Genomic DNA, 20,880 nt, shown 5'->3' on the forward strand with positions numbered 1-20,880 from the left:
AGCTTTGGGAACCACTGACTTAGAAATCTCATGCTGTATATCATCTTCCTTAGATCATTCCTCATAATATGCCTTAGGTATCTTCACTCAGAAAAACTAACACCTGAGAAACAAAGCAAAATTTCATAAAAGTTAAAGAAAAAAGCATAGAGGAAATAAGCACTGCTTTTACTTACAACTTTTATGTTATGACTTGATTGTTTCTTTTCTCTGTTTCGGGGAAACAACTGAAAAATGAAATGAAATTAATTTCAATTCAGTTTTATCTACATTGTGCCAAGTCACAACACATGTCATCTTAAGGCACTTTACAAAGTGAAATTCAATTAAATCATCCAGACAGACTTGTCATAAAGTTTCCTCTCAAAGGAAACCGAGCGGATTGTATCGAGTCTTGACAAGAGGCATTCACTCCTCCTGAAAGAGCGTAGAGCCACGGTGGACAGTCGTCTGGATTGTTGAGCATGCATGTAGCGACCGTGGAGAGGAAAAGTCCCCTTCAGCAGGAAGAAACCTCCAGCAGAACCAGGCTCAGTGTGAACGGCCATCTGCCTCGACTGACTGGGGTTAGAGAAGACAGAGCAGAGACACAATAAGAGCACAGAAACTAAAATTTAAAAAAAGTTATAAAATAATTCAAAATGTATTGTCTGTTATTACTTGGTTGTGGTACTTATAGCAACACCTTTTATGGATATGAAAACATATTAACTTTCTATGGTGTATATATATCTTTATATATAGTTGTGGCGTACATATCACTTTTTTTCTTTTCTTTTCTTTTTTTTTTTTTTTTACATTTTTGTCCGTTTTCGTGCTCCATATACACGCAGCCTCCGTAATCTCAGCGATGCACAACTCCAAACAGGGCTGTTTTGGTTTGTGCGAAGCAAAGCATGCTGGACTACAGTTCAACGCCCAAAATGGCGGCACGATTGAAAAGTTTTTGCTGTTTTCGCCGAGTTTGTCTTTTTAACAGACCTTTCCAGCTGTTGCTCTAGATACGCGCCGCGTCCCTTTTCTTTTCAGCTCACAGATCACTGGGATTGTTGTCTGACTGTTGCGACGTAAGAGCGGAGCTGGGATGGCGTTTTGCCACCAGCTGAAAACCGGGCATCTCTTTACAAACACAATGCTAAAATAAGTTAGCCTAGCAGGCTAACTGCTGGGAAATAAGTGCTGGCTTAAAGCTCCGGTGGTCTCACCCTGTCTCCGCTAGATCCCCCGGGCTGATGTGAGAATGAAGAAGACAACCTAGAGATGGAGGAAGATGTGAAAAAAGTCAAAAAGGTGGGTGGCGGTACACTTTTTGGTTTTCAGACCAACTACATGCTAACCTGTTAGCCCTCCGGGAGTAAGGCTAGCTGTTAGCTAGTTGGAAAAGTTTAACGGTAGCTGCCAAGCGGTCACAGTCAAACGCAACACTTTACGGCACTAACAGTTAAATCAATGCATTTAATCGCCTGGTATGTGGAAGGGGAAGAGCCCTGGATATTCGTGTCTGTGATTAATCGAGTTTTGTGCTTTAGGGTTAGGTTTTCGTTTCAAGTCGGAATTGCAGCAGAGCTTGTGTTCCAGTTGGTTTCCATGGTGCTCGGTACTTTTTTTGGTTTCATATTGTTGCGCGTCTGATATTATTGGCTTAGTGCTTTACAAAAAAAAAAAAAAACACAGTTAGGAAGAATTTCGGTACCCAGAATGATGTGTATTTTATTTATTTTATTTTTTTTTTTTTTTTAGTTTAACAGTTCCTGAACGTGTAATAATGTATTTTTAAGGTGCGCATGACAGGGTGCGTCTACTTTAATAGAAACTGTTCTGACTAGGTGTCATGGCGCAGCACGTCTCAGTTGTTTCTAATGCCTTTCCCACGCAAAAACGGACCCTGCAATACTTTGTGACGATTCACAGCTGATTAGGTAAATACTTTTCTACGCTGGACAAACGATCAATCTATTGTAAAGGCGCCTTTTGTCTTTTTTTTTTCTCACACCACTAGCCACTATATAATCTATGTTTATCAGGAGAAGGTGGTGATCACATTTTTTAAATCTTTGATGGCATTAGTTTAATGTTCTTGACCAGGTGTATTTTAGAAGAGCCCATTGAGTGCAGTTCCTGTTTTTACCACATGGTGCTGATAGCGAGTCGCTTTAATTACATGAAAAAAAATGTCCACCAGTCATCTTAATTTATCTTGATGTGTAATTATTTTTGCTGTAGTTGAAATATATTCCATACCATAGAGCAGCGGTTCCCAAACTTTTTTTTTTTTTTAGCCGCGCATCCCCTTCTGTGTCCCAAACGGGTTGACACACTCCCAATCTTACAAAAAAAAAGTTACAGTTACAACAACACAACCATCATAACAAAGGTTATGGGAATGAAATAAGAACATAATTTGAATTAAATTGCAATAAAGTTACACACAAGAGGATCTTGAGGATTTTCAGGTGCATCTGTCGCTTAGCCTGAAGCGAGAGAAAGAAATAGACGGTCAGATCGGTCAAACCTCAACAGACAACCTGAAACGTATCTGAAGCAGAGACCCTCCTGGTGGATTCACAGACTAAACTCTGATCTACCTGTGTGTGTGTGTGTGTTCTTACTTTATTTATTTCGTGTACCAGCTTCTAAATCTGGGTCTGACTCACTTTCACTACGCAAAATAGAAACAGGAAGACGTTTAACTTGGTTTGTGTTCGATGACGAGCGAGGCACACAGACACTTTGGTAGAGCGGCACAGAGTTACAATAACAGAGCCCCGGATCGATCTATCTATCTATCTATCTATCTATCTATCTATCTATCTATCTATCTATGTATCTATCTATCTATGTATCTATCTATCTATCTATCTATCTATCTATCTATCTATCTATCTATCTATCTATCTATCTATCTATCTATCTATCTATCTATCTATCTATCTATCTTTTTCATTTCACGCACCCCCAATTTGGGAATCCCTGCCATAGAGGCTTAAAATCTCATTTACAAGAGTGTCTTGGCCAGATGTTTGCTTTTTGGCAAACTTATTAGGAGAATTTTTCTTTCTGTACAGGCCTTCCTTTTTACAACACTTATTGTTTGCGGCGTAACATAAGGCACTCACTAATGTAACCAACAGGATTTTAAAAGTGAAAGAACTCAAAGGTAGTAAATCGTTGAAGATAACCTTTGCAAAGGCTTGACAGTAATCTGTTTTCTTATTTTCTTAGAAATCTAAGAAAGTGTCTGCCTCGCCGTTTTTCTCCAGGTCGAGGAAAAAAAAACCTAAAAGTTAACCGTCACTTGGCTTAGCGTGGCTGTTGTATCGAATTTCCCAGGTAGAAGTCGTAAAATGTTAATGCATTTAGTTGAGACGTACTGTTAAATAATGCAACGGGCCCTCTCCGTAGGCAGCGGACTTATAGACGCATTGTAAAAGTCTTTTCACCCTTTTGTGCAACGTTAACATCACCTGAAGAAAAATGCATACGCACATTCTTAACTATTCTAATAATCTTCTTGACACTTCCAGCCTGTGCTTTGCAATTAAACGCTTTTAGTAGCCTGAGAAATAGCAAAATGTCCGTAGCTTTAAAAAAGGTAGGCTATGAAATTCAATAAGACACATAATACATGTGAAGAAAGTGTTAAGATTATCTTTAGGAAATTCAGTGTTTTTTAGTCTCATCAGTCGTTATTACCGTAATCTTTTATCACTCATTTTAATTACTTCTTTCAGTGCGACTCCAAAACAGATACTATACTAAGACTTTTGATGTGAAACCGCATCAGGAGACCTATCCAAACTGTTCCATACCGGAAGAAATAACCGTAACAAGTAACGGAAACCGAAAATATTGAGATCAAATCATAAGAAGAAGAAACATAAGGGGAAAAAAAGAAATCTGTAGAGAGGTCTGTGTGGATGTGTAGCGGTAGCCGGGGCGCTGACGCAACAAGATTAAATGGCTGTTCAGACTGCAGACGCGTTGAAAACTATCCGATTTAGTACCACATATGGAAGTGGCACCAATTAGGTGGATATGGGTCACCATATAGGCAAAAAGGTCGCGTTTTCCTGCAGTGTGAGCGTAGCCGTAGTTGTATAACGGATGAAATAATGCTGATTTAAAACCACCTAAATGATCTGCACGACATCTCCATCCCTCCGGTCCTTGCATGGTTTCAGGAGCTGGTGCCTGAGTGCAGCTGTTGAAAGTGAAGAGGCAGGGTAAGAAATACTCGTGGATTAAAAATAACAGGGATGTCGTTACGCTAAAAGTTATGGCTTCACCAATAAATCCGCCGATTTTTCTCCCATGGTGGAGGCTTCTTTTACGCTTTTGTAAAACTTTTGGTCATTTTCATCAGCCTGGCAAGAAATCTTTAAAATAATAATAATAATAATAATAATAAAAAAGACCTATTGTCACAGTTATCGCTACTAAATATATCCAAACTCGGGCCAGCCCTCTGTTAAAAGCCGGATGACGTCACTGTCTGTCAACATGTCATGACATAAAGGCGAAACTAATCTGGGTCTGGCCCGGTCGGAGTTGCATCGGGGAAGCAGCAGCAAACGTGACACCAGCCATCTGAAATAATGTCCCAATAATCTAATGATTGTGTTAATATCACTACTGCAGACCACACGTACCGCTGCTGATTCGCAGATTACACCAATTGATTGTTTAGCAGAGCAGAATATTTACCTCCTGCTGTTTTTAAAGTGCCAGTGAAAGTAAAATAATGCCAGTAAAACATTGGCTTTTTTTTTGTTTTTTTTTTTACACTTTGCTGTCTTAAAAACCACAGCGTAACGAGCGCTTTGAGACGTGACAGTCGGTAAGCACAGCTGTCTTTTGTTACTGTGGTTTTGCAGACTTCTGCAGTCTTTCAGTTGCAAAATCCTTAAAAAGAGAGATGAGTGAAAGCTGTTGCGACATCACTAAGTCCAAGGGCAAAAGCAGTAGCTTCTTGACATGTTTTTATTTTTTCCTCTTTTTTTTGTTATTTTTTTTGGTCATTGTCATACATATAATAAAAAAAAAATAAAAAGCGAGATGTCTGCTGCAGAGATGAATGCCGCTTAAACAGCGCGTGTCATCACAGGAAACTGTGGCCGGCTCCTTTTCCTGTTCTTGTGCCTGAGTAGAAGTCAGACAACTTTGCTTCCTTTCCGGGGGGCCGGGTCACACCCCTCACACGTACCGCCCAGCTTTCAGCCGCTTTCTCAGTCAGTCGGCGGCCGTCAGAGGTTGCCGGGGCGGGGGGGGAGGACAGAGTAGGGTACGTAGCTGCACCCATACCAGGCTGCGAGGTTGCTGCTGAACGGGCGCGGGGACCGCCGCTTTAAGGGAACATGGAGAGCGAGGTAACCCCCTTTTTAGGGCCTTTGGCGTCTGACAGGTGTTTTACGCTGTGGCTTGAAAACAACCAGACCTGTTAGCAGTTTGTTTTTCACCTGCACACGATGCAGCGCTCCTTTCTTTATATATTTATTTCCATTTCTGAGTAATTAATGCAGTTACAGTTACACGTAGATACCGGTATTCTGCTAAGCCCGTCTCTCCTTTTTCTGCATCCGACAGCCCGGGATCGTGTCTCCGTTCAAGCGGGTCTTTCTGAAAGGAGAGAAGGGCAGGGACAAGAAGGCCCAGGAGAAATCCACGGAGCGCAGGGCCCTCCATACCTTCTCCCTCTCTCAGCCCGACCACCGCATTGACCCGGACATTCTGCTTAATGACTACATTGAGAAGGAAGTAAAAGTGAGTTTGACGCTCAAAAAATCTGCATTATCAAAATGTTCTAGCAAATGGGTTTTATTGTGCGAGATAATATGACGAGGCATCTGTAAACTGATTTTCCCTGAAGGGTGTTTTTGTGCCGTTTATTCTCTAATGGGGAAATGTTTCCCTGGTCTGTCCTGTTCAGTATTTGGGGCAGCTGACGTCAGTTCCAGGATACTTAAACCCATCGAGTCGGACAGAGGTGCTGCAGCTCGTCGACAATGCAAGAGTAAGTAACGTCCACCGTGTGAGCCTGGACCTTCAGTGGGATTACCCGGCATTTTTACTAAGCTTAGAATCAGTCAAAAAAAAAAAAAAGAAAAGCTGACAGGTGGCAGAAAATTGTTTAATACTACTAAACAAAGATCCAAATCTTATTTGTACAGTAGATGAGGTCAAAGGTTTGGTACAAGTGGTTCAGAGCAAATTAAATTTTATTTATATAGCGCCAATTCATGAAATGTCATCTCAAGGCACTTTCCAAAGTCAAATTCAATCAGATTATACAGATTGGGTCAGATTATTTAGCTTGGTCAAACAAATTCCTATCTAAGGGAACCCAGTTGATTGCATCTAGTCTTGAGAAGTAGCATTATAAGTAAAAGAAATTAGACTATATGTCACGGTTGTTTGTGACCATAAGTTATTTTATTTATTTATTTATTTTAATGGTAAAGCGTGGTGAGGACTTTCATTTTATAAGAATGTATCATTTAAACCAGATCAACTTCCTAACTTTTCACGTTCGAGCAATTAGACTGCCTTCACATACACAAATAACCAAAATAAAGTTAAAGGGAGCTTATCATGCTTTTAAGTTCTTCCTTTTCACATTTAAGTCATTCAGTTGTGGTCTACGTAAAGTGGAACTGCAATGCTTTGGTCTGATTTCCTCGTTTACCACTTGTTCTGAGGTGCGTCTGGAAGCAACTTGTTTTGCTGCTGTCTCTTTAAATCTAAACGAGGAACTTTGTGCATCGTGCAGTTTTTTTCGGATGACACTTCTTTTTTTTTTTTTTTTTTTTTTTCCTGAATTTTATGTTTTGAATTAAAATATTCTTTAAACCAAACATCTAATCAAATGTTTAACTATTAGCTTTTCAACAGAAAAAGAAACCACATTTAATAATGGCGTGACTTTTATGGTTTTTAAAAATGTCTGTTTTGCATATTTTTCAGTAATGAGAAAATGCCACGTGTTTTCATACGGAAGTCTAAACGTTTTGTAAAATGAAATGTATAAACTTGAATGTGACACTGTTTTATCAGTGTTGCGTCGGCTGCAGTAATATAGTTATTGTGTTCTAACTCGCTCGTCAATAATTCACCACTTTTTGGGTGGTTTTTATTTTTGCTACCAATATTCTACTGCTGCTGAGTTTCTGGACCGTCTTCTCAGCCCTAGCATGCGGCGAACTGGGTTTAAACAGCTTCTATAATGTCCCAACAGCCCTTCATCTAGAACATTTCTTTTAAGGACTGTCTGACAGCAATGAAAGGTCATCTCAGGATACTCAGGATAGTTCTACTGAAGGACTTTAAGCTTGGAGCAATTTGCTGGGGTTCTAGGCAAAAGTTAGCCGGCTTCCTGTCTCCTTTAGTAAGACCTGTTGATAATTTTGGTCAGAGGTTTTCTTTGCGGTTTCAGTTAATCACGTACGGCGGAGACGTGAAGTAAGCGCTGTTCCTCTGCTTCATAACTTAGGCGCTTTGCTCAAAACGTTATTATAGTGAGTAGGAATCTACTCTATGTCCTTTAACATAAGAGTTAAAGTACATCCGGTGTTTTTATTTGTCCCGTTTCCACAGTCCCGTCCACACTTGCAGACGGACCCGATCAGAGTCCAGGCGTTGAGAATGGCTTGTTTAATGTTTTGCTGCCTGTTGGTGGTTGTTTTTTTTTTTTTTTTCTTCAGAAGTCCCATCAGTTGGCGGGCCAGCTGACATCGGAGCAGGACGCAGTGGTGAGCTTGTCCGCTTACAACATCAAGCTTGTTTGGCGAGATGGCGAAGACATCATCCTCAGAGTGCCAATCCACGACATCGCTGCTGTTTCATACATCAGGGATGACTCTCTACACCTCGTGGTGATAAAAACAGGTAAAAGAGAAAACGGTGCGTAGAAGCTGCAGCAGTAGCAGAGACTTAGTACCAGGTGACTTATAATGTTCTCCATGGCAATATGATGTAATTTTTCACGTGATTAAAAAAATGACATATTTATTTAGACGAAGCTTAAAAACAACCAACGGCTGAGACAAAGTGCTGTACATCACTCCAAACTAAAACACATCCATTAAAAACTAAGATAAAAGATAATGCATAAAAACACTTAAAAGAAAAAATAACTCCAACTTAAAATGAAAACTAAGTCTCACTAGTGGTAAAAGCCAAAGAATAATAGTAGGTTCTAAGGTGAGTTTTAAAGGTGGGAAGTGAAGGAGCCTCTTCTATGTGCAGAGGCAGGTTAGTCCATAATTGAGGAGCAATAATAGAAAAGGCCCCGCCCCCTCTGAGCTTCCTCTTAGGCTACATTCACACTGCAGCCTGAAGTGACCCTATTCTGATTTATTTTTTTATTGTTTTTTTTTGGCCTATATGTGACCTGGATCTGATCTTTTCATGACAGTCTGAACAACACAGATCTGATCTTTTCAAATGCGACCTGTGTCTGTACGGCCGGGTCGCATTAATCCGACCTGTACGTCACCGATACTCGACAAACGTCACTATTCTGCGTCCTGCTATGCAGAAGCGGGAAGAAAAACGACACCCATGGCGGACAACAGTGAGGAGAGCAGTCGGTGGAGGGAAAGCTCCGGTTAGAAAAGAAATTAAAGACCGCAAAATGTGCGCCAGCGTTATAATCCATGTTTACTTCCGCAAACCCTGAGCACGCTTTGCTACGTGTGACATCATCGCGTCCTCAGCTGCACATGCGGGACACTTAAGTTGTATGAATTCAGTTCACACAGGAGATCACATACAAGTCGCATATATTTGGAAATGTGAACGACCACGCAAAACAAAACAAAAATCAGATTTCACAAAAAAATGGGAATTGAGCATTAAAGCCTACAGTGTGAACGTAGCGTTAGACCTCGGTACCTCCAGCAGATGCGGTTCAGATGACCTGAGGGGCCGAGAGGGCGATTCTAAAATGTACTGGGAGCCAATGGAGTGAGGCCAGAATATGGGGTCATATGCTCTTTTCCTGGAGTACCTGTTAAAAGACGCGTAGCAAGGCAAGGCAAATTTATTTATATAGCACAATTCAGTACAGGGACAATGCAAAGTGCTTTACATGATTAAAATATAGCAAATTAAAACAGAATAAAAGCAAGTAGGAATAAAATGTAGATAGAAATTAGAACAAAGAAGTGGTGATTCAGTTAACTAGAACAGTTGAAGGCAATCCTAACCAAATGTGTTTTTAATCTTGATTTAAAGGAACTCAGGCTTTCCGCACCTTTACAATTTTCTGGAAATTTGTTCCAGATAAGTGGAGCATAGGAACTGAATGCTGCTTCTCCTTGTTTAGTTCTGGTTCTAGGTATGCAGAGTAGGCTGGAGCCAGAAGACCTGAGTGGTCTGGAGGGTTGATACACTGATAACAAGTCTGTGATGTATTTAGGTGTTAAGCCATTCAGGGATTTATAGACTAACAGAAGTATTTTAAAGTCTATTCTCTGAGATACAGGGAGCCAGTGTAAGGACTTTAGAACTGGGGTGATGTGCTCTACTTTCTTAGTCTTGGTGAGGATGCGGGCAGCAGCTACAGCGCTTTGTACCAACTGTAGACGAGAAAGCAAAGACTGATTCACGCCAACATAGAGTCCATGAAAAGCATGGATTCCTGTTTCAATGGAGGTGTCTTGACAGAATAAAAATTTTGCCTGCTGCCCCTAACGACTGTGCAGATCTGACCATCTATTTAAAATCACTGTCCAACTTAAAACCCAAATCAGTGACACTTGGTTTAAAATATGCTGTCGGGGGTCCCGAATCGACAGAACTGGGGTCACAGGAGTGACTTGGTCCAAACAGTTTTCTTATTGCTAAAATTTAAAAAGGTCAGGGCTAGCCAAGCTTTAATGTCTTCCAGACCGTCCGATAGGGCCTTCACTGAGAAGCCGTCACCCTGCTTCAGAGGCAGATAGAGCCGACAGTCATCAGCCCAGAAATGTAAAGGAATTCCATTTCTCCTGAGGATGGAGCCTAAAGGCAATAAGTAAAGAGTAGCAATATTGATGTGCGCACATAATCCCTGGCTTTACTCCTGTCCAGTAGATGGCGGAATCGCATTGGTACATTTTTTGTTGTTGTGAATTTTACTCTTGCGTTCTATTCTAAAGTTCTCCCTAATATTTAAAACTACTGCAAAAAGTGCTGCACACCTTAAGTGGATATACAGTATAAATACTTTCCATGCACTCAAATGCGTCGGAAACGCATCATGTATTCCAAATCCAAACATGTAAACGTATGAAATGTGTTCTCACTCTACAGAAAGGGAGGAAAATACTATGAAGCTGTTCCAAAAGACAGCAACGTTTGCAATATTCTGTACAAACTCAAACATTTATTGTATAGACTGTAAAAATGTAAATAATTGACTAAGAACTAATACCTGCTGAATGCCAGGTATCAGCTGTCCTATTGTCCTGGACAATAGAACTACATTTATCAACCCCCAATTATTCCGCATTTCTTGGTTTTTGCCTCAAAAACATGTTTGTCAGTTTTCTCCATAAAATAAATTCAAGCAACTGAGCTGGTCACTCCATAAAATCAATCTTGTTGCTCTAGATCCATGATGCTGTTCACTTCCAGGTGTGTTTAAGGTTGTTTGTCTGAAACGGGCATTACAGGCACAGGCCCTCCAGCTTTAAACTACATGACTTCTTCAAGTGGATGCCTGATCCCTGGTATACGGTTAAAAACCAGCACTATATCCTAGCACCTCACCGGGTCACTTGGGCTTGGATCCAATAGCCGTGTTTTCAGCAGCAACGCTTTTTTTTTTTTTTATGCATTTTGACTTTTCGCATTAGAAAAGGTTGGTGAAAAAGACAACATTCAAAATAACTTCCTGAAATTCGCAAAATTGTGAAAGCATGGAATTGTCCATGCTAGTTTGCAGCCTCCATAACGTCAACGTCTGATGAAGTTACGCTTTATGTACACTTTAATTCACTTAGAATTAGTAGATGGAAACTTTGCATTTTTGTTTTTGCTAAATTTTAAAAGCTCAAAATTCAGATGAGGACTGTTAGACCCAGGAATAACAATCGTGTTTTCATCGCTTCATAAAATGTTGCCAATCACGAGTTCTTGGGCAAAGCGATGGCTTTAACACGCGCTGCTTTCTATTCTTTGATTCACCTGAATGGCCATTTTATGTTTTCTCCATTTTTCGTTTCTTGAAATCATTTTAGTTGAATGACCAACACTTTATTTTTTTCTCCAGTAATTTTTTTTTTTAAATCAAGCATGCTGTGTCTCTAAACCAGATTCTGAAACGACCCGTTTTACTCAGAAGAGCAGAGAGGATCTTCCTAAAACCTACATGCTCATTCGCTGCCTTCATCTCTAAACTTCCCTAAAAAGGCTTTCCTGGTTCTTATTCTATTTTTTGGGCGAATCATTATGAGCCCGTTTGCTGCTTTGTAAACCTGTAACATTTTAAGAAAAGATCGCAGGCCACTACAATTGACATTTAACTTTGTCAACAAAACTGTCACACCTAAAAAGGTTCTTCAAGGATTAGGAAATGCCAAAAGCAGAGATAACAGTGAATCAGTTGAATTAATGGGTGTGTTGTTTTTTTTTGGGTGTGTGTTTTTTTTTTTTTTTTTTCAGCTCAGGAGTCAGGAGGCTCGCCCTGTCCCAGCTCATGTCCTGATCTAAATAAGTCCCAGACCCTCAGCTCCCTGTCAGAGAGCGGAGCTGTCCTGGTGGAAGTCTGCTGTCTGCTCGTCCTAGCAGTCGACAATAAGGTGAGATGCTGATGGGCTCGCTTCATATGGTGGGGGATATACGAAGTAAACGTTGGGGCCACAGACACCCCTAACTCTACCTGGACAGTTTAACCGCGTTTGAGGATCGGTAGCAGAAAGATCAGCTCAAGTCCTGGAGGTGCTTCAGGCCCAGGCCAGAAGTTTCTAACATATCAAATAGGGGAAAATATAAACCTCTGATTGAAAATCTCATTCTGTAACGTCTATCTTTTTACATCCTCTGTAATTTAAAAAGGTCCAGCTAGGGCTGGACGATATAGGGAAAAAAAAGCATGTTGATGAAATAGAAATCATAATGATTGCTATTGATAATTATCAACAAATTCAAAACATTTATTTTAAGTGCAGCCCTGGTCATTTTATGCTGTTGCTTAGCGACCTAAGCAACAGCATCTTTTTCAGATACAGAACACACAAACACTGAATTCAAACTGAATCCTTTATTCAACCAACTTTTTACCAAAACTGCAAGTTTTTTTTTTTTTAAAAAAAGGGGGGGGGACGCTTGCTCTCTGAACTCTTTGAAGGAAGCGGAGCGTTCCTGGGTCTCCGTTTGTGATTGGTTGGGAGGATGTAGTGACTTTAATATTAACCTACATGGCTAGAATGCAAAATGAAGAAAAGATTTTAATCTATTGAGCTTTTTATTGGCCCTTTTTTCTATCATCGATATACATCTATCGGTCTATATATATATATATATATATATATATATATATATATATATATATATATATATATATATATATATATATATATATATATATATATATATATATATAGTTATTGAATTGTCGTCCAGCTCTAGGTCCAATGGAGAAATGCCAGAGAATGAACAGAATGCTGCTTTTCATGGTGGACCCATCAGTCTCTGAGGACTAATTTAAGCTCTTTATGTCTTGCAGGCAGCGGCGGAGGAACTGTGTCTGTTGCTGAGCCAGGTCTTTCAAATAGTTTACACAGAATCAACGATAGACTTTCTAGACAGAGCCATATTTGATGGAGCCACGACACCTACGAGACACCCTTCTTTGTACAGCGGTAAGGTTGAAGCAGACCCTCCGGATAATGCGTGGCGTTTTACGTAAGCGGTTGTTTTGATGTGTTTTTAGATTCTTATTATACACTAGCAGTCAGAAGTTTGGACTGACCTTCTCATTGTCGTGTTTTATGACACACAGCGAAGCTTGGTGCTCTTATTAAGCTGCAAACCTTGAACTGTAAACGTTTTTTGTCAATTTTAAAGACGACTCTTCAAGCAAAGTAGACGTCAAGGAGGCCTTTGAGAGAGAAACCAGCCCGTTGTACGTACATTGGATAAGTTCATTTTTAGCTAGATGGAGTTTGATAAATTCCTCAGCGCTGGTTCGCCTGTGGCTGACGCTGGTGTGCGTTTCCTCAGTCCTTTCCAGGCCACAGAAGGAAGCTCTCCGTCTACATCCACCCCCGCATCCCCTCAGACAAAGGCTCCAAGTGAAGGAGAGCTCAGTACCACCGCTGCAGAGCTTCTGCAGGACTACATGACCACGGTGGGCCGTTTAATCTTTCTTCTGTTGCTTTCCAGAGAACACAAACGCCCATCGCATTGGCTAAAACAGTCATGTTGGAGCTGTGAATGACTTGGCTTGAGATTTTAAAATCTTTTTTTTTTTTTTTTCTCCTCGCACAGTTGCGGACAAAGCTATCCTCGCAGGAGATCCAGCAGTTTGCGGCTCTGCTCCACGACTACAGGAACGGTTCCTCCATCCACGAGTTCTGCATTAATCTGCGGCAGCTCTACGGGGACAGCAGGAAATTCCTCCTCCTCGGTACAGTCGCCTTATTGCTGAAACTTTGTCAGAAACGGAAATGCTGATGGCATGCTTTTGGTTTACGGCTACAATTCTAAAAGTGGTTTGTAAAAGGAGTCTGTCAGAAGTCTTAATAGCACAATAATCTGATCATTTGACAGACCAGCACACGATACTGAGGAGCCTTTAAGAGGAAACTATGTCTGAAGTAGGGCTGAACAATTAATCGCATTTTCAATATAATTGTGATTTAAAATAACGCAATTTCCAAATCGCAGAGGTCTGCAATTTTTGGCTATGTAACAATTAGGGAATTAGACACGTCCATTAGGTGTCAGTAAAATGTTTGAAGTGGGTTTGTTTCCACATGGAAGGGAAGACAGTTGCAGCAGTGAGATAATCTAATTTTATTACTTGTTTTAGAGTTTGTATAATCATACATAGCATTAAGTACTGGTCAATTAGTTTAATACATAGACTTGCTTGTTTGTTGAACTTTGCACTTTATGTTCAACAAGGATTGATGTGCAATTAAATTAAAAGCTGTTTTCTTGAATAATATTCTGATCAATAGAAACATTAAAAGTTCATATTTAAAATAGTCCTTGTTTACAAACATCTTTATTTAGAGGCCATTTTTTTTGCTTGTGGTTAATGTGGATAAAAGTTAAAATTGCAATTTTGATTGAAATATATCGTAGGCAGAACGCAATCATTACTGCTCTGAGTTTAGACGCTGTGGGTCTTTTAGCAACTAATCCGTACGGCGAGGAAACAAATTGATTTGTTGTTTGTATATATTTTGAAACACATGATAAATTAAACTGGGAAAAAAATCGCATTAAATCACAATATTAAGAAAAAAAATCGCAATTAGATTATTTTACTAAATCGTTCAGCCGTAGTCTGAAGGTCTGCTGGGCTTTTGTACTGCCCAGTGAGCCCCAGTCGCGTCTCGTTTACCTCTTATGCTATGTTCCGGGCCGTTGTCCAGCTGGACGGTCTTCTAAATGTAAATGCTAAATGGCTTGTACTTGTGTAGCTCTTTATCAAGTCCGAAGACCCCAAAGCACTTCACTCTACAGTCGGTCATTCACCCATTCACACCCTGACGGTGGTGAGCTATGCTAGTAGCCACAGCTGCCCTGGGGCAGACTGACAGAGGCTGCCATACATCGACACCACCGAACGGGGGATTGAACCAGCAATCTGCCAATTGTTGGACAAACTCCCTGATTAACTCCTGTGGCACGGTTACCCCAAAAGCAAAGGTTATCTTTATGCAGTGCCCGATTAACTGTAGTCCTGTCAAAAGAGGATCCCACCTGAGCTACGGATCTCTGCAGCTCCTTCAGTGCTTCCCCTGGGTTAGGCTGGTTTTCTGGCCTGGCCTTGTTGCTATTCACCTGATCAATCATGTGGATGGCCGTGTCTCAGTAGGCTCACAGTCGCCGTCAACGGTTTGCATTTTCAGATGATCGATTGAGCTGTGTATCTTTTTCATTCTACTTCCTGATTCTTTGCTTTTTGTGCTGGCCGATAAATAAAGCACCAATAAATCGTTAAAGTTTCTGGTTGTAAAGTGGAAAAAAGGTCTGTGTACAGGTAAGAATATTGTAACCGTTGTTTTTCTTTGTCCTCCCTTTCAGGCCTGCGTCCCTTCATACCCGAGAAGGACAGCCAGCACTTTGAAAACTTCCTGGAGACCATCGGCGTGAAGGACGGCCGCGGGATCATCACCGACAGCTTCGGCCGCTGCAAGCGCACCACCAGCTCCGCCTCCGATTCCACCACCAACGGCAACGGAGCGGCGGGCGGGAGCGCCAACAGCACGGCTTCGGACGAGGGCCGGGACGCCTCGGAGGGCGACGAATGGGACCGCATGATCACCGACATCAGCAACGACATCGAAGCTCTCGGCTGCAGCATGGACCAGGAGGCGGTGACTCCCTGACGCGTCGATGTGAAATCACGGCCTCTCCTCAAAAACGAGCGGGTGGCTCGACTTGAAGCGGATCAGATGAAGGTGGTCCTTAGCACTGACCTAAGATTTGGTTATATGTTTATTCCTCTAATTATCAAGAGGACGTTCTATAGACCCTGTACATTCGAGGAAACCCCTGCCTTGTCTGACGCACTTATGCCGACCTCGTCGTCGACTCGCAGTTAATCGGCCCGTCTCACATTTCAGTTGGATTCAGAGCCTCCCGGGTTATTTTTAAACGTTATCTTTGGTTCTCGACTCATTTATTGGCAGCATCTGCCACCGCTCTGTCATAAGGCTTAGATCTCCAGCGAACGTAGCAGCGACTCAGGAGAACCCACCCATAGACTGCACGCATTTTTAGAAGATTAAAGGCAAGGTTTGTATCTTAATTTAACCACAGATTAATCAGCTTTTTTTTTTCATTTTCATTTATTTTTGTTGTAAGAGTAACATTTTGCCATGTATTCTATTGTAAGCCCTGCTTTTCTTTCACGCTGTTTGTTAATCAGCACTTACTCGGTTATATGTTTTCCGCCTTATTCAAACTGACCTAGAAAATGCTGTAAAAAAAACAACAAAACAAAGTCACATTCATTTAAAGCCACACGGCGTTGACTGTATTTTATTTGACCAATCCAGTTAATGGATGGCTGATTGATGTAAAGCGTGTTCAACGTTCAGGTCTCTCTTTGTTGTCGTTTTGTTACATTAAATTTGTCATTGTGCCTAAACGCTGCAGTTACCAGCAGGTTCGTCAGCAAGTTGTGGTTATTAAATAAATCAAGATCATTTATGTTTTAGTATTGCCACATTGTTAACTTAGTGGTGCTGCCTTAAACACACCTGCAGCACTCCCTCACCCGACTAGCTGGCCTGTCGGTGTGCGGTTTGAGGTGGAAGGAACAGCGTTTGACTCGACTTTCCTCCAGTCAGGGAAGGATTTTACAATCTAATTATGATCCTGGGATCATTTGCTTGGACGCGCCTAAGCTGCCGCGGAACGTCGCTCAGCTGCTCCCGCTGAGCGCCGTCGCCGTCAGGGATTAGTTTAGGGTCTCTAGGATGGGGATGCTGGCAGGACGGCTCCGTTTAGCCACATTCCTTCCTCTGAAGCCTCTCCATGCCGTTCTACTCCCCGTGCCTCGTCTGTTGCATGAGATTTCAGCCATTCAGGAACTTGAACTTATTCCAAATGCTATCAGGGTTGCATCATGCGTGTCGGAACCAAAGCGGAGGGTTTTGATGTAGAAACTTGACAGCGACTAACTGGTTCTGACGCCCCGTCAGTGCTACCCAAATGTTTTCTCACATTATAGGGAGCAACACTAATCGTTCTCCTGCAACCTCTGATCTTTTAGTCCAATTTTAGAGCAAACGGAGCACCTAATTGATGCGAGTAATTACAACAAAGCCGAGCTCGTCCAACGAAGCCGGTAAAAGATGTTGTGTTGTGAGAGTGGGTCCCGTTGGCGCTGCCGCAGTGACTGCAGCCCTTGTTCCTGTATTATCCTGCTTGGGTGCTCTTCCTGGAGAGGAACTTAATGGGTTTACTGCAGTTTACTCCATAAAGGCAATTATAGGCAGAAGTGAAAGCGTCTAATTTTGGACAACCCGGCAGGCAGATTAGGCTTTATTCGTTTAAACGTTTGAAAGAGGTTCACATCTTTTTCAACAAGACAATTATTCGTTAAGAGAAGTCAGTCATTGCGTTCAACTTTCACATCTGCTGCAGCAGTGAAATAGAAATCTCTCCCAACTTTTTTAAGTAACCCTGAGCCTTTTTTTTTTTATTATTTAACCTTAAAGTTTATTAAACCCAGCACACCTGTAGTAGAGATGTATACAAGATGTAAAAAAAAAAAAAAAACTTAGTTTAAAGACTAAGAAAAATAACATCCAAACTTTCATTTTAGTAAAATGATAAAGGGGGATTGAGGTCCTTGAAAATGCTTGTTTTGTTGTGATGATTTCGGGGTCTTAATATTGCCTAAAACTCTTCTGAGCTGAACGGCTGAGCTGTACACAAGCGGATAGAGGAGCAGAAACTTAATTGTCCTAATCAAAGTGCTTCCCTTTCATCCACGTAGTAAAGAAGGTTGGTACATCGTTCTTCTCACTGCAGGACACCCAACCGTCCTCCATCTGACGTCATCCAAAGGTGAACTGAGAAGGAAATTATCAAAAGTACTCATTTGTTAACATTTTTTATTTACTTTGCCAAAAAAAAAAGAATTTTGATTGTGCGTTTTAACTTTTAACCTTTTGCTGATCAATATATTTATACAAAAATATATGTTTTAAGAAGTCACAGACTGTATTGCTGTTACCTTTTATATCTGTGTTATTTTGGTGTAAGATCACACAACAATGCAGAAACACAATGTTAAATCTATAGGGACCTTTCATTAAAAGGATGTTTTTTTTTTTGTCTTAAATGAGGGTTGGAGTTAGAACCAGACAGAAAGTTTTACCCATCAACCCTTTTACTGAGATACATAGCTGGTGGGAAGGAAATACCTCGCCAGGATCCAAAGGAACACTAGATTTGAACCAGTGGAGAAATCAGTTATTTTTTAAAAACAAAATCACCAGTTGCGTAATTATGGCTCGCTAGACACTAACCCATCAGCTGCAAATACTTTGTACTACTGCCGACTTTAGCCAATAGGAAATCGGACTACCTGAGCGTAGATCTTTGTGTCTGAAGAACCATTTCTGTGTAGATCTGATCTTGTGTTTTTGGATAAATATCAACTTTTCTTACAAAGATCTCCAGATATTTGTCAAAAATATTCTGGTATCTCAAAGACGTCATGATGCCATGTACTCTGACAAGGTTCCCAGGTTTTGACTCATAGCATCACAGAGTTTCCAGGAATCAGTGGGGATTATGTCTCTGTTTGCTGACCCATACAGACCAGCAAACCTCTGTTGTACTTACATAGCATGTTCCCCTCCCTCCTGAAGAGAGGCGTGGAGAAAAATAGTTGTCAGAGTCACATCAAATTTATACCCCCAGGGATACAGGGCGACAGACGGAATATATTTTATTAAAAATTAAAAGGTGTCTAAACACCCCGATCAATTTAAAAAATTAAAACATAAAATCTACAGATGCTTTTGGTACATTTATAATGAGGGTGTCAGTATGTTTTGCAAAAGAATCGTTTTTAAATCTAAATGTGAGAATATTTCAAATAGCTGTGTACATGCAATATCACCCTACTGCTTCAAAACATTAATTTGAAGCTTTTACCACATCTTGATCGGGTGCTGATACATGTGCTCTTTGTGGAAGAATCTGAGTTGTGAAAAAAAATCATGATGTTGAAGATGACTCAGTCAGATTTATAAACTCATCTTGCAAGATGAGACAGTTTCAGAATACTGCCCTGACTCACAGAGACAGCAAACTTTCTTTCACACTCTCAAGCACAACAGAGAATGAGAAAAACATCTTACGGACATTTATTCTATAGGTAGAACATCCCTTCTTTATGTTATCAGGTAAGAACGGACGGCACCGTCTCTCGGCCACACACGGCCTTTATAGGACAGATACAGAGGAGCAAAGTCCAACACCGCCGTTCACGCCATAAACAGCGTTTTCCATCAGTGTTTAAGTAGAAGAAAGAATGCTTTCAAAGAAATGAGAAACAGATGGTGTGAGACACCACTGTTACTCTTTAACGTCAGTTTGGTTGTGCATGCTTCATCCCGGGTGGAGTTGGCATGGTAATGTTTGCAGGTTGAAGGTTAGATGTGTCTCTGAGGCTTCAACCTGCTGTTTATGATTTCTCTGGAGTCGAATCCCTGCAAAACGCATAACAAAATAGGGTGAATATTAACCAGTCGCATTGCAAATAACTCAGAACATGGTCAAATGTGTAGAGAGGAGTTCAGCTTCTGTTAATTTACGCTTCCACACATCAGCTATGGGTAAATTTCAAGATTTCATTGCTAAGGTACAAGCGTAAAGATGAAAGCCAGCATGAATTTATCATGTTTAATCATGTTTCAGCATTTGATTATCGCATTAACTCAGATTTGCCAAAATAAGAGTGATTTGTTTACGTTTATTAAATTCAGTTTTATTTATATAGCGCCAATTCAAAATGCGTCATCTCGAGCCACTTTACAAAGTCAAATTCATATAAATAATCCAGACAGATTGATTAAAATGTTTCCTAAGGAAACCCAGCAGATTGCATCAAGTATTGACAAGCAGCATTCACTCCTCCTGAAAGATCGTAGAGCCACAGGGAGAGTCGTCTGCATTGTTGATGGCTTTGCAGCAATCCCTCATACTGAGCATGCACGAAGCGACAGTGGAGAGGAAAACTCCCCTTTAACAGGGAGGAAAACCTCCAGCAGAACCAGGCTCAATGTGAACGGTCATCTGCCTCGACTGACTGGGGGTTAGAGAAAACAGAGCAGAGACACAAAAAAGCACAGAACCATTGATCAAGGAATCCTTTTTATGCCAAAGAGGGTAATGGCAGATGATCTGCCCCTACCCCCAAGATTTTTTACTTTATTACCAGAGGCCAGTTTAATCCCATTCAGGTATTGGGATTCAATGATTCATAAAGAAGTTTATTTTTAAAGACTCAGGTCCAGAAATTACAACTTCTATCATGTCAGAATTTAAAAGCAGAACGTTTAAAGTCATCCATGTTTTTATGCAATAATTTTTGCTGTGTTCAAATTCAGTGTTGTGGGAAAACATCAGGAAATTTTATTTTTTGAGCTAATTTGAAAATTTGAAAGCCTGAGGTTTTTTTTGTTTTGTTTTTTTTAAGTAACCAAAAAAACTAAACAATTACCTGTATCAGGCTTTAAAGGGCTGAGCAATTATTAAATATAAATAGTAGTAGTTATATTATTCAGCGTATATCCTGCAAATTAAAAAAACATTTTAATGCATCACTGCTTTTTAAAATAATATTGGCGTTACCCATTTATTTATGTATTAATATTTTTTGTGCTGCGATGAAAGACTGCAAGGTGGCTGTGCAGTGTACATTCCTCCCAAGGGAGACAACTAAAGAAACTTTGATTTTAACCACTTGGCAGTAAAAATGCATTTGCTTGTCCAAGATTTTGAGTAAATCTCCAAGAAATGAATAAAAGACACTTTCAGATGGGAAGTTTCCCCTTCATTCAAGGCAGCAACCAAAAAGCAGCTGCCTGCGGTCAGTAAATTCTAAGTTATACGGCTTCTTTTTTCCTGTTTACGGCGTCAAACTGCTTCATCTTCACAGTGCGCGCGTCCTGTCTGAGAGGAGATGTGCCAACACAA

At 40.7% G+C, this 20,880-nt stretch overlaps 1 protein-coding gene across 3 annotated transcripts; it reads left to right on the plus strand.

Moving 5' to 3' along the window:
• The first annotated feature begins 865 nt into the window (after positions 1–865).
• ccm2 (CCM2 scaffold protein) lies at positions 866–16,368 on the plus strand. 3 transcript variants are annotated; one of them, XM_021307637.2, is made up of 11 exons: positions 866–1,067; positions 1,220–1,290; positions 5,584–5,760; positions 5,927–6,010; positions 7,698–7,881; positions 11,644–11,780; positions 12,707–12,842; positions 13,048–13,105; positions 13,204–13,330; positions 13,471–13,609; positions 15,241–16,368. In XM_021307637.2, the coding sequence occupies exons 2-11, from the start codon at positions 1,261–1,263 to the stop codon at positions 15,543–15,545; spliced, it is 1,377 nt and encodes a 458-aa protein (XP_021163312.2). In that variant the 5' UTR covers positions 866–1,067; positions 1,220–1,260; the 3' UTR covers positions 15,546–16,368. The 3 variants fall into 3 exon arrangements, with proteins under 3 accessions (XP_021163312.2, XP_036003383.1, XP_012736167.2); XM_036147490.1 differs by having other exon boundaries at positions 866–1,290; XM_012880713.3 differs by lacking the exons at positions 866–1,067; positions 1,220–1,290 and adding an exon at positions 5,294–5,366.
• The last annotated feature ends 4,512 nt before the right edge of the window (positions 16,369–20,880 follow it).

The sequence above is a fragment of the Fundulus heteroclitus genome, chromosome 15 (assembly GCF_011125445.2).
Source record: "Fundulus heteroclitus isolate FHET01 chromosome 15, MU-UCD_Fhet_4.1, whole genome shotgun sequence".
NCBI classification, from domain to species: domain Eukaryota; kingdom Metazoa; phylum Chordata; class Actinopteri; order Cyprinodontiformes; family Fundulidae; genus Fundulus; species Fundulus heteroclitus.

Coding starts and splice junctions, on each gene's coding strand:
- ccm2 (XM_036147490.1), top strand. CDS start 1,261: ATGGAGGAAGATGTGAAAAAAGTCAAAAAG. Junction 5,761..5,926: donor ACATTGAGAAGGAAGTAAAA/GTGAGTTTGACG, acceptor TGTCCTGTTCAG/TATTTGGGGCAGCTGACGTC. Junction 6,011..7,697: donor AGCTCGTCGACAATGCAAGA/GTAAGTAACGTC, acceptor TTTTTTCTTCAG/AAGTCCCATCAGTTGGCGGG.